Source organism: Perognathus longimembris, chromosome 20 (genome assembly GCF_023159225.1).
Source record: "Perognathus longimembris pacificus isolate PPM17 chromosome 20, ASM2315922v1, whole genome shotgun sequence".
Lineage (NCBI taxonomy): Eukaryota > Metazoa > Chordata > Mammalia > Rodentia > Heteromyidae > Perognathus > Perognathus longimembris.
The window spans coordinates 31548154-31566222 of record NC_063180.1 but is presented as its reverse complement, the minus strand read 5'-3'; the positions used below and the strand labels follow the sequence as shown (position 1 = coordinate 31566222).

Genomic DNA, 18069 nt, shown 5'->3' with positions numbered 1-18069 from the left:
GTTCAAGGCTGGCACTCTACTCTTTGAGCCACAGCTTGTCTTCTGGCCTTTTGGTGGTTAATTGGAGATAAGAATCTCACAGACTTTCCTACCTGGGATTGCTTCAAACTATGATCTTTAAATCTCATCATCCTGAGTAACTGTCTGGGACCCATATTCTTCCTTTCACGTCCTTGCTGTCTTGAAATCTACAGTGTTTTAGCAGGTTTGCAATGGGGTCCTTGGTCTTACCGCTCCCTTCTGTAGCCCCCCACCCAGGTGCCCATCTAGACTTTGGCCTCTACCTATTGTTCTTGCTAGTTCTGGACCCTGGCTGGGTTTTTGAGCCTTCGAAAATGATGCCTACACTGGCTCTTGCTGGCAACCACCTTAAGGGATCAGGGGTCAGGTCAGTGCAAAGTAGCCAGAAGGATGCAGCAGATGGCCACCAGTCTTGGTCATCTGCCAAAGGCTATCCCCAGCAGGTATAAAATGCCAAACATCCACAACATGGCCCACATGTTAATTAAAGAAATTCCATTTTCCCTGGAAGACTTTAAAGACTGCGTCTATGTCCATTAAATGGTTTCTTCTGTGAAATGTCACCATGCACTCTTTTCAGCTTGTAGGTTAATTTGAATAAGAGATCTGACCTGGTCAGCCCACCTGGACCTCTCTTCAAGGAAAATTTGTGTTCTCGCTGAGAGGAGTTAAGTGAACCAGGTATGCACTGCACAGACTTATTCTTGCTCCGCCTGTCCCTCTCCCCATAGGCTTGTATAGTCTAGTGAGCCATGAGTACAGAAGGGGAAGGAGGGAAGGACTTGTTTATTCCTGTAAGTCAGTAAGAGCTGGCCCAGCTTGGGGGACCCCAGCACCGCTCTTCTGTTCTCTTTTCAACAAAGGTGATAGGAAAGACCTGCTTATCTCACCACACCAGAGTCAGAGAGAAACTTTGAAATTTCTGGGTAGGTTTTGTTTTGTTTTGTTTTTTACTAGTTTTTTATTTAGCTTCTGTTTTTGTTTCTGCTGGGGCTTGAACTCAGGATCTGGGCACCATCCACCAGCTTTTTTGTTCAAGGCTGGTGTTCCACCACTGAAACTACACCTCCACTTTTGGCTTATTTGGAGGTAAGAGTCTCACAGACTTTTCCGCTCATGCTAGCTTTGAACCATGATCCTCAGATCTCGGCCTTCTAAATAGCCAGGATTACAGGTGTGAGCCACCAGCTTCCAGCTGTTCAGTTTTATTAAAACACAGTCTTACTATGCAGGCCTGAGATTACAAATGTGTATCATTCTCCTGGCCTGATAGTGTTTTTGATATAAATTTTTTTTCCTAAGGTCTTTCCATTATTAAACTTAAAAATCCATGCTAAGGGCTGGGAATATGGTCTAGTGGCAAGAGTGCTTGCCTCATATACATGAAGCCCTAGGTTTGATTCCTCAGCACCACATATATAGAAAAGGCCAGAGGTGGCACTGTGGCTCAAGTGGCAGAGTGCTAGCCTTGAGCAAAAAGAAGCCAGGGACAGTGCTCAGGCCCTGAGTCTAAGCCCCAGGACTGGCCAAACAAACAAACAAACAAACAACAATAGAAATCCATGCTAAGACACTGCTTTGTCTTGGGTGTTCATTGGGTATCGGTTTAGCTCCATAGATCTCCAGCAAGGGGATGGAGAAGAGACAAAGGCAAAGGTGGTACCTGCTGAGCATCTTTTAAGCACTGTGCCATGTACTTTTGTTCAGGCTACAAGTGCTTTTGAGAATCCTCCCCACAGAAAATTCTGTTTACAAACATTTGTGTACATTTCAGGGGTTCATAGACTTTGGGGATTCCCATAGGAACCCCACAGGTCCCCCAAAGCTGGGGATCATTGTTTTAGGTGTTTACAGAGAGCCTTGAGAGCCATGACTGCAGGAGTGAGGTGATGTGCTACCAGATGTCAAGTTTTGTTTTGTTTTGTCTTTTGCCATTCCTGAGGCTTAAACTCAGGGCCTGAGCACTGTCCCTTGAGCTTTTGTGTTCAAGGCTAGCACTCAACCATTCGAGCCACAGCTCCACTTCTGGCTATTTTCATATTTAGTTAATTAGAGATATGTTTCATGGACTTACCTGCCTGGGCTAGCCTGGAAACATAATCCTCAGATCTCAACTTCCTGAATAGCTAGGATTACAGGTATGAACCACCAGCTCCACACCAAAAGTCAAGTTTAAGCAAACTATTCCTCTCAGGCCAAAGGTTCATGCAGCCAAGAATGTACTCTAAGATCCACCCTTATACATGCTTACCCAGGGAAGCTATACACAGTCTGCTCTTGTTCTGACAAGGGGAAGCCAGTGGAGAGAGAACTCTGGAGTTACCTTTTTGGTGACTGTTTTGCCCAGCCCATTATGTCTCAACTGTGGGTTCCCGAAGTTCTCGTGATGCCTGTCTTTAGCAAAGGGTACTGGAACCTTTGCGGAGAAGCAGTTGCCGTAGCTACCTGGCTCCGAGAGTTACCATCCTCTCCTTCCTGTGTGGTTTCTCTAGTTCTGAAGACAGCAGCTGATGTCCTGGCATGCTGGTGACAGTGGGGAAACTGCTGGATTTTGGTTACTGCTGCATTTGTTGTTGATGATATTTGGAAAGTGTGTGTGTGTGTGTGTAAATCTACATCAAAAGATGAAAAATTAGGATAGCTTGGGAGAAAACAAATATGCATATGTATTTCCTGTACTGCAATTTTGAGTTTTGGTCTGGTGGCTAAACTTGACCTATTACCCTTAGCCTACTTTTGGACTAATGGCTACATCAGGTACTGTCTAGAAGAAAAAGAAAATCGGCAAGCTCCATTTCACATGGCACAAAAGCCCCAGGTACCAGGACTGCCCCAGCTTGGGTTGAATCTCAACAAAGGTGCCAGGGACTCTGAGGGGCAGATGGCTGGGGCTTAAGTAGGTAGCTTTATCCAGCCTGCTCTGAAAATAGAGAGCTGGGGCCAGCAGACAGCACAGACACACTCAGGACCCCTGCAGCCCCGTCCACATTCCTGTCCCACAGCACTTAGCACACACAGATGGGGATGAAGTTTGCAGAGAGATTGGGGCAACCAGTTAGGACAATCAAAGCCTGCCCCTGCCTTTGTGACTAGTCTTGTTTTTCCCATTCTCAAAAGGATGTTTTTTTTTATGTTTCTTTTTTACCATAATGGAGTTTGAACTCAGAGCTTTTGCTTGTTACACAGATACCCTACTGCTGAACCACAACTCCAGTCCTGTTTTTTTGTTTTGTTTTTGGCCAGTCCTGGGCCTTGGACTCAGGGCCTGAGCACCGTCCCTGGCTTCTTCCCGCTCAAGGCTAGCACTCTGCCACCTGAGCCACAGCGCCCCTTCTGGCCGTTTTCCATATATGTGGTGCCGGGGAATCGAACCAAGAGCTTCATGTGTAGGAGGCAAGCACTCTTGCCACTAGGCCATATTCCCAGCCCCCTCCAGCCCTGTTTTTTGCTGGCTATTATTCAGATTAGCCTCTTTGTTCCTGCCTGGGAGTAGACCACAATCTTAACTATTTTTCTCTCTGCTCCCCTGCCTCCCCCCCACCTCAGTTGGGACGACATCGCTATGCCCAGCTTCCTCTGTTGAGATGGAGTCTCACAGACTTTTCTGCCTAGGTTGGCTTGGAACCTCCAGCCTCCTGATCTCGGCTTCCCACGTAGCTAGGTTGACACCGGCATCCAACTCCAAATGTACTTATCTCCAAAATGTTCATGAGAGTCGAGCGTCAACAACGCCCTCCCTGGGCTGTCAGTGTGGGGGGCTGTGGGTTTGTGATGGGGTGTTGCCTGGGGATCTGTGCTGTCAGCCGCCGACGCTCTCTGCCTGATGCACACCTGGCACATGCCCACAGCAGAACATGCAGATAGTGGGTTCCACCCCGCCTTACTGCGTTTGTAACCCCAGACATGTGCCTCTGCTCCCTAGATCAAGATGAATGCTATGCTGGAGACCCCCGAGCTCCCGGCTGTGTTTGATGGGGTGAAGCTGGCTGCCGTGGCCGCCGTGCTGTATGTGATCGTCCGCTGTTTGAACCTGAAGAGCCCCACCGCCCCACCTGACCTCTACTTCCAGGACTCAGGGCTCTCGCGGTTTCTGCTCAAGTCTTGTCCTCTTCTAACCAAAGAGTGAGTACATGCTCTCTCCGTCATCCTAAGGTGCTGACCTGGAGCCAGGGAACTTGTGTTGAGATGACCTCTGTCACGACCTGCTGTGGAGGAATGTGTGGTCCTATGTCCTTGGGGCTCCAGGCCAGGTGTAGTTGGATGTGAGCATCTCCCTGAGCCCATGCATGTGCATCAGCACCAATCCTCTAGTCCCTGGCCCCATCCTGGATGAGAAGGGTGGAGAGGGCCTAGGTTAAAGGCAGAGCTGAGGTTGATGGAGGAATTTGAAGTACAAAAAGACAAGTTCCTCAGAAACTGCTTCCCATACAACCACTTTGGAGAACAGTATGGAGGTTTCTCAAAAAGCTCAATATAGACCTACCCTATGACCCAGCCATACCACTCCTAGGCATCTATCCTAAACAGCAAGTCCCAAGATATCAAAAAGACATTTGTACTTCCATGTTTATCACGGCACAATTCACAATAGCCAAAATATGGAAACAACCCAGAAGCCCCTCCACAGATGAATGGATCCAAAAAATATGGTACCTATATACAATGGAATACTACATAGCGATTAGGAATGGTGAAATATTGTTATTCGCAGGGAAATGGTCAGAACTTGAACAAATAATGTTGAGCAAGACAAGCCTAGAACACAGAAAACAAAGGGGCATGTTCTCCCTGATATATGACTGTTAAGAAAGGGAGACGGGGGCTGGGGATATAGCCTAGTGGCAAGAGTGCCTGCCTCGGATACATGAGGCCCTAGGTTCGATTCCCCAGCACCACATATACAGAAAACGGCCAGAAGCGGCGCTGTGGCTCAAGTGGCAGAGTGCTAGCCTTGAGCGGGAAGAAGCCAGGGACAGTGCTCAGGCCCTGAGTCCAAGGCCCAGGACTGGCAAAAAAAAAAAAAAAAAGAAAGAAAAAGAAAGGGAGACGGAGGGGCTGGGGATATGGCCTAGTGGCAAGAGTGCCTGCCTCATATACATGAGGCCCTGGGTTCGATTCCCCAGCACCACATATACAGAAAATGGCCAGAAGTGGCGCTGTGGCTCAAGTGGCAGAGTGCTGGCCTTGAGCAAAAAGAAGCCAGGGACAGTGCTCAGGCCTAGAGTCCAAACCCCAGGACTGGCCAAAAAAAAAAAAAAAAAAAGAAAGGGAGACGGAGAGACAGTAGGAGACCAGGTCTGTGAAATAAAAAACTGCTTGTCAAAGAGTATTTCCCACAGGATTGGGGCAGCGACCCAACAGTATGTAACTAAAACCAAACGATTACTCAACATATAAAGGTCAAAAATTGACCTCTCAGTGGAATACAATAGCTCAAAAGCTATGTATGTACGTTCATATAAGACTACTGTCAACATATTGCCTAATATCGACATTACATTTAAAGCCCTAGGCGAATTTTCTTGGGCTTGGCCACGTGGCTACTGTATATGTTCTTGATACATTGTTTATTGTATATATGTCTTCCTGACCTAGAGAAGGGAAAGAAAAACAGGGTGTAAGATATCACAAGAAATGTACACACTGCCTTACTATGTAACTGTATTCTTTTTGCACAACACCTTGTCAAAAAATTTGTGTTCAATTAATAAATTAAATTAAAAAAAAAAAAGAAAGAAACTGCTTCCTAGCCCTCCCATTATGGATGGACCTGCCTCCTACAGCAGCAGAATTCCCAGCCTGCAGCCCTCTACCTGGAACATGAAAAATGATGAGGGCAGAAGGATGATTCTTCTTCTTCTCCTTCTGCTTCTCATCTTTCTCCTTCTTCTTTTCTTTTCTTGGTCAATCATAGGGCTTGAACTCAGGGCTTAGGCCTGACCCTGAACATTTTTTTTTGCCAGTCTTGGGGCTTGAACTCAGGGCCTGGCCACTGTCCCTGAGCTTCTTTTGCTCAAGGCTAGTGCTCTACCATTTGAGCCACAGTGCCACGTCTGGCCTTTTCTGTTTATATAGTACTGAGGAATTGAACCTTCATACATGCTAGGCAAGCACTCTACCATTAAGCCACATTCCCAGCCTCTGTCCCTGAGCTCTTTTGCTCAAGGCTAACACTCTGCCACTTTGAGCCACAGCACCACTTCTGGTTTTCTGGAGGTTCATTAGTGTTAAGAGTTTCATGGATTTTCCTGCCCGGGCTAGCTTTGAACTGTGATCCTCAGATCTCTGCCTCCTGAGTAGCTAGGATGACAGGCGTGAGCCACCGGCACCCAGGAGAGTAGAAGGATCCTTTCCCCGACTCTTCTCTGGACCCTTATGTCTGACAGAGTCAAATCCCAGGGTTGCTGTATGTGTTTCTGCAGTGCAGTAACAGGCTCCTCTCAGATTCCTCTTTGCCTATGTGACTGCATTGAGTCTGACACTCTGACACCTGGTTCTCTTAGTGACTTGGAGGTTGGGAGGGCACTAGGGATGTCAGGGAGGAAAAAGCCTAAACAAGTAACTTCTCCCTTCTTATTCATGGGGTAGTGCAAGGGACATTCTGTCAGGTGAGACATTGAGCAGGAAAAGGCTACCCACTAGGAGGGTCATTAGCAGGACTGACACCTCCCCACCCACCCAAATGCTTTCAATTCCCACATGACCTCTAATTCCCCCCCTCTGGGGGAAGCCACTGTACTCTGATGTTTCGTCTGGATCACATTTTCATAATGGTCTCGCTTATTTGAAACCCAGAGCAGGAAACTTGGTAACACTGACAGGGTGACAGGGCATCTTCTAGCTTTCAAAGAACTTTCCTTGGAGGAAGGTTGCCTGCAGCAGCCCCTTCACCTCCCCGCCACTCCAGCCCTGGCCTTGGCTGGAAATCTCAGTTAGCTGATTTCCTGCTAGCAGCTAGGATTGCTGGGATTGCTCTGTACCCCTGGCTGTCAGAAAATGCTTACCGTGACTTGTGCAAATCAGAACAGAGCCTCCTTCTGTTCCGGGGGAGGAAACATGTGGATGAAAGGTGAACTCTCAGTGCTTGCTATGAAATGGGGATGTTTTTCTCTTTCAGCATTAAAGTCAGTTTTTAAACCTCTTTTAAGATAATTGGCTCAAAGACTCATCCGAAAATGCACCTTTTATATGTGAATGTCTGAAGTTTTACGTTGGTGAGTAAAGTGCTTCTTGTTCACTTAGCAACAGGCCAATATTTACCTAGTGATGCATATTTTTGTTCATAACAAGTGTTTGCTTTTAGTGAAATAAGCAAACCAAAGCTCAGTTAGAAACCATCCCCCTCCCAAAAAATCTAGACAGTAGCAGTCAATGCTTGTTTTTGGAATAAAAATTGTAATGCATACTCAGTTTAAAAAAATAGAAAACAAGGCACAGAAAAAAACCCTACCATTTTCCCAACCAGAGATAAAGTACCCCTGCTACCATGGGTATCTCTGTGTTCTTTGCTTCTGTCTTTATCTACAGACAACAAGGTGGTGCTGGAGATCAGTCCCAAAGCGAGGCAGGTGCTCTAGCCCTGAGCTATATCCTAAGTCCTCCTGGGTTTTTGTTGTTGCTTTTGGTGTTGGCATGCTGAGGTTTGAACTCAGGGCCTCAGGCCTGTTTGGTGAGTGCTCTGCTACTTGCACCATATCCCCCAGTGCTTTTGCTTTGGGTATTGTTGAGACAGTGTCTCCTGCTTTCTCCCCCATGAAGAGGGACATAATTCAGCCATGTGACGGCAGGGGACCATCCTAAATCTTCAACCCATGTTAGTTTCTAATCATAAAGTGAAGACTTGGGGGGGCTGGTGTGGTCAGCCGGACATCAAGCTGGGCTACTTGACTTCTAAGAAGTCATTTAAAAAGTCTGGCATTTGAAACACTTGGGAAACCTTATCTGATGGCCAGTGTGATCGAGAGCCAGCTGTGGCCTCCCAGGAAGGCAGGTGCTCAGGAGAAACAGCAAAGCAGTGGGATTTTCCATCTTTCCAATGTCTCCTCCTGCCATTCCCACAATGAACTTGACTTTCCTGTAATGGGTGGCACCAAATCCTCCTGGCCAGAGCCCAAATTGGTGTGTCCAGTCACATCCCACCAGCTTGAACAGGAAGTCCATGTTAATCCAAAGTGAGACATTCCATAAAATTCCTTTATAAAATTGGAGATGAAGCATAACAATATAGAATTTTCCTTTCTTGGCAATTGAATAAATAAAGATCCTTCTCTGTGAATAAATGCATATGTATTTTGGTAATTAATTAGCAATATTTAATCACCTGTTCTTCTAGTCTGTTCACTCCACCACACTCTCCTCCTCACATGTAACACGATGCTTCTTCTCTCATTTCTACTTTGTTTGTTTGTTTGTCTTTGCCAGTCCTGGGGCTTGAACTCAGGGCCTGAGCACTGTCCTTGGCTTCTTTATGCCCAAGGCTAGCACTCTACCACTTGAGCCACAGGCGCCACTTCTAGCTTTTTCTCTATATGTGGTGCTGAGGAATCGAACCCAGGGTTTCATGTATGCTAGGCAAGCACTTTACCACTAGGCCATATCCTAGCCCATCTCATTTCTGCTCATTTCTACTGATGTCCCCTCTCCACTCCTCAAGACCTTCTCCTAAATGACAAATATATACAATAACTTCTCTCCTTACCCTCAGCTGTCTTCTGGAGGCTGGAGAAAGGGATTGTCAGAAATTTCTGTGTTTGCTTCACCCAGAAACAGTGCATGCTGGTATCTGTAATTTAATGTCAGAATAGTGATTTTTTTCTTAGGGACAAAGGAGGGCAGGGAGAGTGGGAGAGATGGTCCTTTTGGTGACTTGGGTGAGGAGACCTTGTGTGGCCCCAAGCTCAGATAGCTCTGGACCCGTGTCCTGGCACTGCAGCATGTGAGAAGGCAACCAAGGCCAGTGAGGGCATGAACTATTGAACTGGACATTGGAGCAGTTGGCAGGTGGAGCACTGGCTTTGCCTTGCAAGCTGACACTCTATACCCCTTCATGTTTGTCCTGTTGTCCTATGCGCTGTTGAACTAGTCACCAAGGTAAGGAAGTGACTGCTTTGCCCTCTTCCTGTCTCATTCTGTCCCCCAGTTCCATGATGTTCATTTGGCTCAACCTTGGCCATGTCTTTTCATTCCTAGATGTAGACTTGGTGCTGTTTACCTGGCATGTAGACCTGCCACGCAGTCTGCCCTTTGGTCGCTGTGCTCTTTGATTTTGTTTGCTAGTGATGCAAACCACTTGTTTTGGTTCCATAATTGGTTCTTGGCCCCGTTCCTGTGCCATGATCTGGTGACAAGAGGCATCTGGTTGTAGCCAAGAGTCCTGGGTCTGTGGGAGGTCTCGGATCCCCAGAAAGGGGATGAGGAGGCAGTCTCCTGAGCATACCTGGGAAGCCAGGGGTCTGCTGGGTACTGAAATGGTCTGGGGCACCAGAGGAAAGGGCTGAGTCTCTGGTGGCTTAGTGACAAGGCCGCCAAGCTGTGGAGAAAGAATAGTGCCACAGACAGAACAGAGATGCCACCCAGCCCTGCTTGCACAGGTACAGGTGTGGCAACAGGAAGCAGTGGGAGCACAAGGCTCACTCGCAGCTTCCACTTACCTTGGCTTTTGCCTTTTCTGGTGAAGGAACTTTCGAGAATATGTTTACTGTATGGCGGAGTCGGGTGCCTCAGCTGGCCTGACTTCTCTCAATGGTAGAGTTGTTGACCGCTTGAGCACCTGTTTGCTCCCTTGCCTCAGGAGAGCGCTGCTACCCTCAGGGCTGACCCAGCTGGGGCCCAAGGAGCCGAACAGTCACCAACAGCGGCTTCTGTGCGGTTCTGTGTAGTTCTAGGAGCTGTGTGCCTCCTGTTGAGCCCGCTGCGCCTCCGCCTTCCTTTCTGTTCAGGTCCTTCTGAGAAGCAGGGCTCACTTACTTCCCAGTAGTTTCTCAAGGCAGTCGGGTCTCTGATCTTGTTGCCCTTGCTGCCGGGGGAGGCCCTTAGCTTTAGCCTGCCATCTTCTTCACAACATCTCTTAGAGATGCCTCCAGAGGAGCCGCTTGCCCTCTTTCTAATCCTGTTTTTCCCTGTGCCCTTCCAATCATTTTGTGCTTCCATCTTGATGCACCCATGTTGGTGTGAAAGCAACTAGATTGGAGGAAGGTGTGGAACGTTTTGCTGGCCATCGTCCTCAAGCCTCTCCCGCCGGCACTATGTGGTTGCTCCCATGTCCCCAAACCTGCTCACGTTGGGGAGGAGGGTCTTCTGCTTGTCTATGGCGGCCTAGCTGGTGGCTGAGGAATGTTTACTCACTGTGATTTTAATTGGTATTTCTTTGATGAAAGAGGCTGTGCACTTTTTTATACCTCTGAAAGATATTTTTCTTTCCTTTTTGGTAAGTGTCCATGGATACCCCCGGCCATGGAGCTCACAGTCACTAGCCTGTTTTCTGGTTATTTGCCAGAGCTCTGTGTACACCAGGGAAATAAAGGAGTCCTTTGCGATAGGAATTGCAAATATTTGTTCCTGGTTTGTCATTTGTCTTTTGACTTTGCCCATGGTAGTATTTGCCATGTGGAAGGTGGAGGGTTTTGTTTGTTTGTTTTGGTTTTAATGTATGCATAATCAAACATCTCTTATCATTTCTAGGTTTAGGATGTTCCTCAGAAAGATCATTAATACAGAATTAGTTACCTTATTTTCCAGCACATGCTGGATGTCATTTTTCATTTGCAATGTTTGATCTTGCTGGAGTTTATCTTGATGTGACGTGCAGCTTCTTTCTTTTCTTTCTTCATGGCCTTTTATTTTGCCTTCTTCACCCCATTTATTCAAGTGCTACAAATTCCCCCATCTAAACCTCCTGGATGTACATAGGCATGGTTCCAGCCTTTTATGCTGGTGATCCTGAACACAGGCCACCAGCAGATTGTACTGTTAGAGTCCATGTTCAGGCAGTGGGCAGTGCAGGCTTCCTCAAGCACTCTTTTTCATAATTGCCTTGGCTATGACAGCTAAGTTCATTTTTCAGTACCAACTTTGGAGTGTTTAAGTTCAAATATAAAAATCCTCTCATTAAGTTTGTAGGTAAGCCAGGCACCAGTGGCTCATCCTACCTACTTGGGAGGCTGAGATCTGAGGATTGTGGTTCAAAGCCATCCTGGGCTGGAAAGTCCGTGAGACTCTAATTTCCAGTTAACCAGAAAACCGGAAGTAGTGCAGTGACTCAAGTGATAGAGCACTAGCCTTGAGCTGAAGAGCTGAGTGACAACGCCCAGGCCCAGAGTTCAAACCCCACAACAGACCAAAAACAAAAAACAAAAACCCCCATAGTTTATAGCTAACCTAGGGAGTATCGATGGTTTGTGATGCCAAGTTTTCCAGTCCAAGTTCATTTCTTCAAGTCACTCAAGCCCCAAGAGCTTCCTCAGGTTTCCCTCTTAATCTCCTGTATCATGACTGAAAACTCAGGGAACACAAAGAGTCAGGTTTGGAGCGTGGCTTATTAATAATGATCTATATAATTACTGACAAAAGCAGCATCATTTTTATTAAATATTTTAAGAACACCTGAGTTCCCCCCCCAACCTCATTGCTTGTCACTTTAGAAATTATTTTCTGCACATTGAAGGAAGGCAAGGTGCTGATGTCAAGTGTCAACATTGACTTCGTGCAGGAATCTCTTAATTAAAGTGTTCTCTTAAGAACCTGCCAGGTGGAGAATTCAGTAGCTTGCATGTAGCTCCTCCAGTTCCCCACAAGGAATTGAGGCCAGTCTTGGGGGATTTTTCAAGTCCTTATCTTTTCTCCTCTGCCCTGCCTGACAGAGTGAGGTAGCCTTGTGCTGGAAATTGGCCAAAGCCAGCCCTGGGTCAGACAAGGGCAGCCCACTGGCGCTGTGCATGTCTCCTGCCTGCAGGAGAGGTCATGGGGGACACAGGAGCAAGACAGAGTTGTTTTGTGTACTTTGGGTCAACAATGTCCTATTTGGTCAGTGTGGGCAGGTCTTTGACTCCATAGATTTGCAGTTGGAGAGATGACGCTAGGAGGATCAGTGGATTTGCTTCAGTACATCCTCCTAAGGTTGGGGCACTCCTCCTTGATTAGCGAGCTATTTGCACTATTGGTCCTGCAGTGGATGACATTTGTCAGTAAACCACAGTGTCCACGGCAGGTGAGGGGCCACACACCTCTATACAGACACACTGGCCAGCCCTCGGGCCTGGTCTGGGACAGGAAGCGGGTTTGTTATTTTGTTTTGTTTTGTTGTTTTTTGTCAGTCAGTTGTAGTGCTTGAGCTCAGGACCCGGGTGCGTCTCAGAGCTTTTCCACTCAAGGTTAGCGCTCTACCACTTTGATCTATAGCACCACTTTCAGTTTTCTGGTGGTTAATTGGAAATAAAGAGTCTCATAGACTTTCCTACCTGAGATGGCTTTGAACCACAATCTTCATCAGAGCCCAGCCTCCTGAGTAGCTCGGATTACAGGCATGAGCCACCTGCGCCCAGGTATCATGATTTTCTATAGAGTGGTTGGTGTTCTTTAAAAATGTTGTTCTTTTAATTGATTTCATTACCAAAAGCATCACCTTTAAATAAATTTTCTCTGGTTTTCTTTCAATTTTAAAAACCCAAGTTGTTTTCCTTAGAGAAAAAAAAAGGCAGTTTCATTTAAAGTGGTATCATTGCTCTCTTTAAAGTCTCTGTCCAATAGCGTGCCCAGGATGCAAGAGGAGTTGGAGACTGGCAGGCTCTGTCCAGCTGCCCCCACTCCCCCACCATCCTGGACTTCAAAAGCAAGTTCAAGGACGAGACTTCTGTCTGGTTTCCTCAGGCCACTCTTGGTCATTTCGGGCAGGCGCAGAATGGTCTGCCTCTGCCCTGGAATTTTCCTGCAGATCAAGAATAGAACATGGAGTGGTAGCCGTGTACACGTGAGTGTGGCAGCTGTGGAGTGTCTGCCTGTGGTCCGGGGAAGGCTGTGTTCAGAGCGAACTTCAGCTGTGCTTATTGATGGCCATTTGGGAAGCTGCCCATGAGATTCAAGGCCCAACTTATTTGTTTGTTCCTGAAGCTCTTGATGAAGTCCTTCACCACCTCGGCCTTGCCACCCCTGCAGGGCTGCTAGCCGTGCAGGGTGAGGCCTTACTGTTGACCTCCTGGCTCCATGTCAGCCAGTTCTGGTACAGGAAAGTGGCAGGAACCACTATGGTCCTGGATTTCTGGCCTTTGGTGGGGAGCTCTGGCAGGTCAGGGCCCAGGAAAAGTAGGTACAAGATGTTCCCCTAAAAGTAAAAGGCTCTGCTTCTCCCTGGCCTCCTGGCCTCCCACACAGAGGAAGGCCAGCTCATTTTCAGACCAAGTGTTGCTCTCAGCACCCAGAACCGTGCTCAGCTTGGTGAGTCAGGCACAGATTAAAGCAGGATGAAACACTCTCCCAAATCAGACACCTGTCACCTTTCTGGAAGCGCCTGCATTCCCCCTTGCTCTTGTTCTTCTTACTCTCTGAGGTCTCATTATCTTCAGGGACAGACCAAAGATGCTTTTATTAACATTCTGGCCTTCTTTTAGAAATACCTACATGTGAATATTCAAATAACTACCTTCTAGAAGTATCAGAAGACAGTGATAGTCATGAAAAGCTTATAAAAGCAGAGAAGTGGCTCTCTGTTCAATCTCTCCATGAACACCATAGAGAAGTTCCAATAAATACAGTCAATCATCTGGACAAACATGATTTAACAGAACATTGTGATAACTGATCAGACAGAAGAAAAAATTATACAAAGATTTGTTTTTAATCTTTAGATCACCCCTGTAATCCTAGGTGCAAGGGAGGTAGAGATCAGAAGAATCATAGTTTGAGGACAGCCAGAGCAAAACGTTAGCAAGACCCTATCTTATCCAATAGCCAGGCTCAACAGCATTCCTGTCATCCCAGCTACACCGGAAGCATAAATAGGATGGTCACAGCCCAGGATAGCCTGGGTGAAAGTAAGACACTTTCCAAAAAGCAAAAACAAAAAGGGCTAGGAGCAGCGTTCAAATAGTAGAGCACTTTCCTAGCAAGCATAAGGCCCTAAGATCAAACCCCAGGACCACCAAAAATCAAAAGACATGTTTGTTCACTTGACTTCTGTGCGGGAGAACTGGGGTTCCTTGAGTGTGGCCTAGTAAGGGAAGTTCTGGACTGAGTCAGAGGCCTGGCCTCTAATCCTGGCTGCATGGCACCAGGCAATCCAGGTCTGTTTTTCTTACATCTAACACATAGCTCCTGGGAGTTGACCCCCGTGTGTGTGGTGGGGTCCTCCTGACTGGATAAAGAGCACAGCCCTTGCTTCCCTCCTGGACCCGGCAGATCTTTCTGCCCTGCTCCCCATCCTGTCCTCCATTTGTGAACGCCCACTATCTCAGTCTTGATTCTCTTCTTTACTTGGTAGTCACACCTAGGTTTTGTTGCTTTAACAATGTGTCCTTTCCAAGAGAAACCAAAAGTGCCAAGGCATAGCTACTGATGGGCACGTGGTGCCCCGAAGGACAGGGCCATGAGGATTCAACCTCAGATAATGTATTTTAGACACCTACCACGTGCCAGATCTTGCACTTACTTGGCAGAAGCTGGATGTGCCACTAGCTATAAAGTAGCTTGATTTGCAACTGAGGATCAGGTCCCCTAAGGAAGAAGTGGTTACCCACTGGTTTAGAACAAAGAGAAGCTTAAGTTGACTTTTCTTTTTCACCTCTGTTTCTAGAATCCAGCATCCATCTTGTCCCTAATCCATCTGCCCAGAGGCTGTGTGTGTCCGCGCATGTGTGATCTGCCCAGAGCCATGTGTGCATTCATGTGTCTGGGGACGTGGGTGGAGGGAGAGGCAGGTTTTCCCTTGCTGTCTTTCCCATTGGGCAGCTGTGTTCGTAAAGCCAGATGTTGGTTATAAATAGGCTCCAGCAGAGAAAGATAGGCCGGCCTTTATGTTTTGTGGTGGTTTAGATTATTTCTTAGTAACAAACATTTATTAGGCACATCGGACAGACAGCCTGGTGTGTGGACTGGTAAAGAAGCAGAGAGCATCCTTCCTGCTCTCAGAATCAGCAAAGCATACCTAAAGGCCTCCCGTACTCATAATGGCCTTTAAAACGTGTCCATGTGCAAGTCAGTGTGTCAAACCAGCACTCTGCAAAACGCAAAGAAAGCCATGACATTTCTTGTGGCCTGTAGATAAGTTATATAAACAGGAAAACATCTACTATACCCCACTTGAGTAAATGCATTCCTAAAGTTGAGTTTTATAAATGCTGCTGTGGTGTTATTGTGAAGTTAATTAAAAACAGTGTTTTATCAGTAGGTGGTGATATCATAAAGATTGAAAGATGTCTGCTGTGCACAATTGACCGTACATTGAACAGAGAAAGTCTGAGTGATTCTGAGGCAGTCATTTCCTAACATAAGAGTGCAAGGACATGCGTGCACATGTGTTCACACACATACATGCACATGTGATCACTCAGGGAACAGATGGACTGCTTGCTATGGAAGGATGGCAAGCTCATCTCCTAGGACAGAGGGAATTCCACCTTTCCCTTCTTTGATGACATGACACATGCCGTGGAGGGGTTTACTCCTTCTCTGTGTGAGAAGGGGGTTGAATGGGCCAGAAAAAGGAAGTTGTCAAGTACTAGTCACATAATAGCCAAATTCATGTTACCGTGGTACACACTATTTTTAAAATTATGTATGTATGTATATCTTTGTTGTTTCTTAACTTTTTTTTAATCAACATACATCATTTTTTTGTTTTGTTTTGTTGAGACAAGATCTTAAAAAAAAAAAAAGTTGGCCCCAAACTCTTCATCCTCCTGTCTCCACCTTTAGAATTCTGGGCCTCGCCTGCAATGAACACCATTTTTATAAGGTTGTGTTTTGTTACTGTTATAATCCAGGCAGCTCCTATAAACACCTTCGTCTGCTCTCCAAAGGTGTGGCTTCTGTGCTGACAGCTGCACCTGTCATGGTGAGCTGGCAAGTGGCTTTTCAGTCTTAAAAAAATATTCTTCCTCTCATCCCCACCCCTCAGAGGAAGCTTGTCTGGGACCTGGCTTACCATGGCAACATCCCTTCTCTTAAGTTTGGGTAGATGTAAGTTATGTGCCTGCAGACAAAAAGAATGAATGAAAGAGTTTCTGAATGTTCCAGACCCAAGGGAAATGTCAGGCCTGAGCTGGCAAGTAGGTTAAGGTAAGTTGTTAACAAACACTGCTGTGACACATACAGGGAGGAGTGCTTGAGGCCATGGCTGTGGTATATTCTGGGGCTCTTTATATGTAGAACACATCCTGGCCAACCAAAAGCCATGTGGGAGAGAAGCCCTCGTCAGTCAGCATAAGTGGGGTGGTCTTGTACTCTGGCCACAAACCATCACCGCTTCCTCCTTGTGACTTGGAGCACCCCTTTTTCCCATCACTGACTAGGTTGTGATCTGGGTGTTCTCTTCCAAAGCTTGGAGTCACTTGATGATGTCACAGGCCAGTGGCAAGGAAGGAGGCTGCATGGCTTGCCTAGGGGCTTTCCAGGCTTCATCCTTCCTAACCCACCAGTCATGCTGCTCTGCCCTTCTAGCACGTTCTCTCGGGTGTACAGTGGCGCTCCCCTGCCCTACACCCCAAGATATTGGCAGGCTTTTGGAAGAGTCTGCAGCCCTTCTGGATGTAGCTGAGCGCAGCAGTTTTTTGGCTAATGGGGTAAACACTGCAGCTGTGGCCTCTCATTAGCGAAAGAGAAAGAAGTGAGAATTTACAGCTTGTAGACACTCAGTAGCTATTTTATATACATTTGCTCATTTGATGCTAATGAGGCCAGCTCTGTCAAGTTAGAATGTATTCAAAATATATTGCTTGCTTGCTGTTTTGTCTTGGAGATCACCGGGGTTATCGTACTTACCACCCAAACTTTGAAATCCTGTCTAGATGAGTATGTTAGCTCACTTCATGAAGGATGTAATAATATATGAAGTAAAAGGGGAAGGCGTGACCCAGATGTAAGGCAATATGTCACGTTTGTGTTTATTCCTACTGTGTAGAGTGTTCAAGGAGCTTGAGGAGACTGACCTCTTCTCTCCTTCCTTCTCAGATACATTCCACCATTGATCTGGGGGAAGAGTGGACACATCCAGACGGCCCTGTATGGGAAGATGGGGAGGGTGAGGTCACCACATCCTTATGGACACCGCAAGTTCATCACCATGTCTGATGGGGCCACATCTACATTCGACCTCTTTGAGCCCTTGGCTGAGCACTGTATCGGAGGTGAGTTCATTCAGGGTGTGCATTGGGCCATCACTCAAAGAGCAGGAGTGGGCGGGGCATGGTGGAAATGCCACCCTCCCATCACGTGGTATCCAGGACATCATCTGGATGACATCTGGAAATCTGCTGAGATTAGATCCAAGTCTGCAAAGGTTCAATCTAGCGTGGGCCTGCCGGTTCATGGAGAGAATCCTGCACAGAGATCTCAAGGAAACTGTGGAGAACAGTTTTATGATGCACGTGGGAAATCCAGAAACCTCATTTAAAGGGAGCAGGGAGAGCACGGAGCCCAGGTCCTGCAGAAACATGCCCATCAATGTGAGGAACAGAGGCTGGACTATCCTGGACTCTTCTAGGTGTTTCATATGTGCTGTTGCCTCAGTCTCCTTCACAGCCCTGTGAGATAGCCTGTCACTGATGGGAAACAGAGCTTGGAGAAGCAGCTGAGTAGAGCATACAAAGGCCTTGGGTGCCCTGTGGGTATATTTCCTTGGAAAGAAAGACATATTAAAGCCACATTTACCACACATGGGTCAGGGATGCCTATTGCAGAGAAACAACTCCATTTCCAGTGGCAATTCCATTGCTGCTGGCATTTGGCATTGCTCTGTGTAATACAATAAAATGTTTCATAACGAGGAAGCTGAGGAAGTGGAATTAGATGCCCACATCCTTTTGAATACAGTTCCTAGGAAAAGAGACCATGTCTTTTGCT

At 46.9% G+C, this 18069-nt stretch overlaps 1 protein-coding gene across 1 annotated transcript in view; it reads left to right on the top strand.

Moving 5' to 3' along the window:
• Abhd2 (abhydrolase domain containing 2, acylglycerol lipase) overlaps positions 1 to 18069 on the top strand; it is a 50656-nt gene that overhangs the window by 17735 nt on the left and 14852 nt on the right. The window contains exons 2-4 of the mRNA XM_048329888.1: positions 602 to 702; positions 3944 to 4143; positions 17179 to 17354. Of these exons, the coding sequence (XP_048185845.1) occupies positions 3950 to 4143; positions 17179 to 17354 (370 nt within the window). The 5' untranslated portion in view covers positions 602 to 702; positions 3944 to 3949. The remainder of the gene's footprint in view (positions 1 to 601; positions 703 to 3943; positions 4144 to 17178; positions 17355 to 18069) is intronic.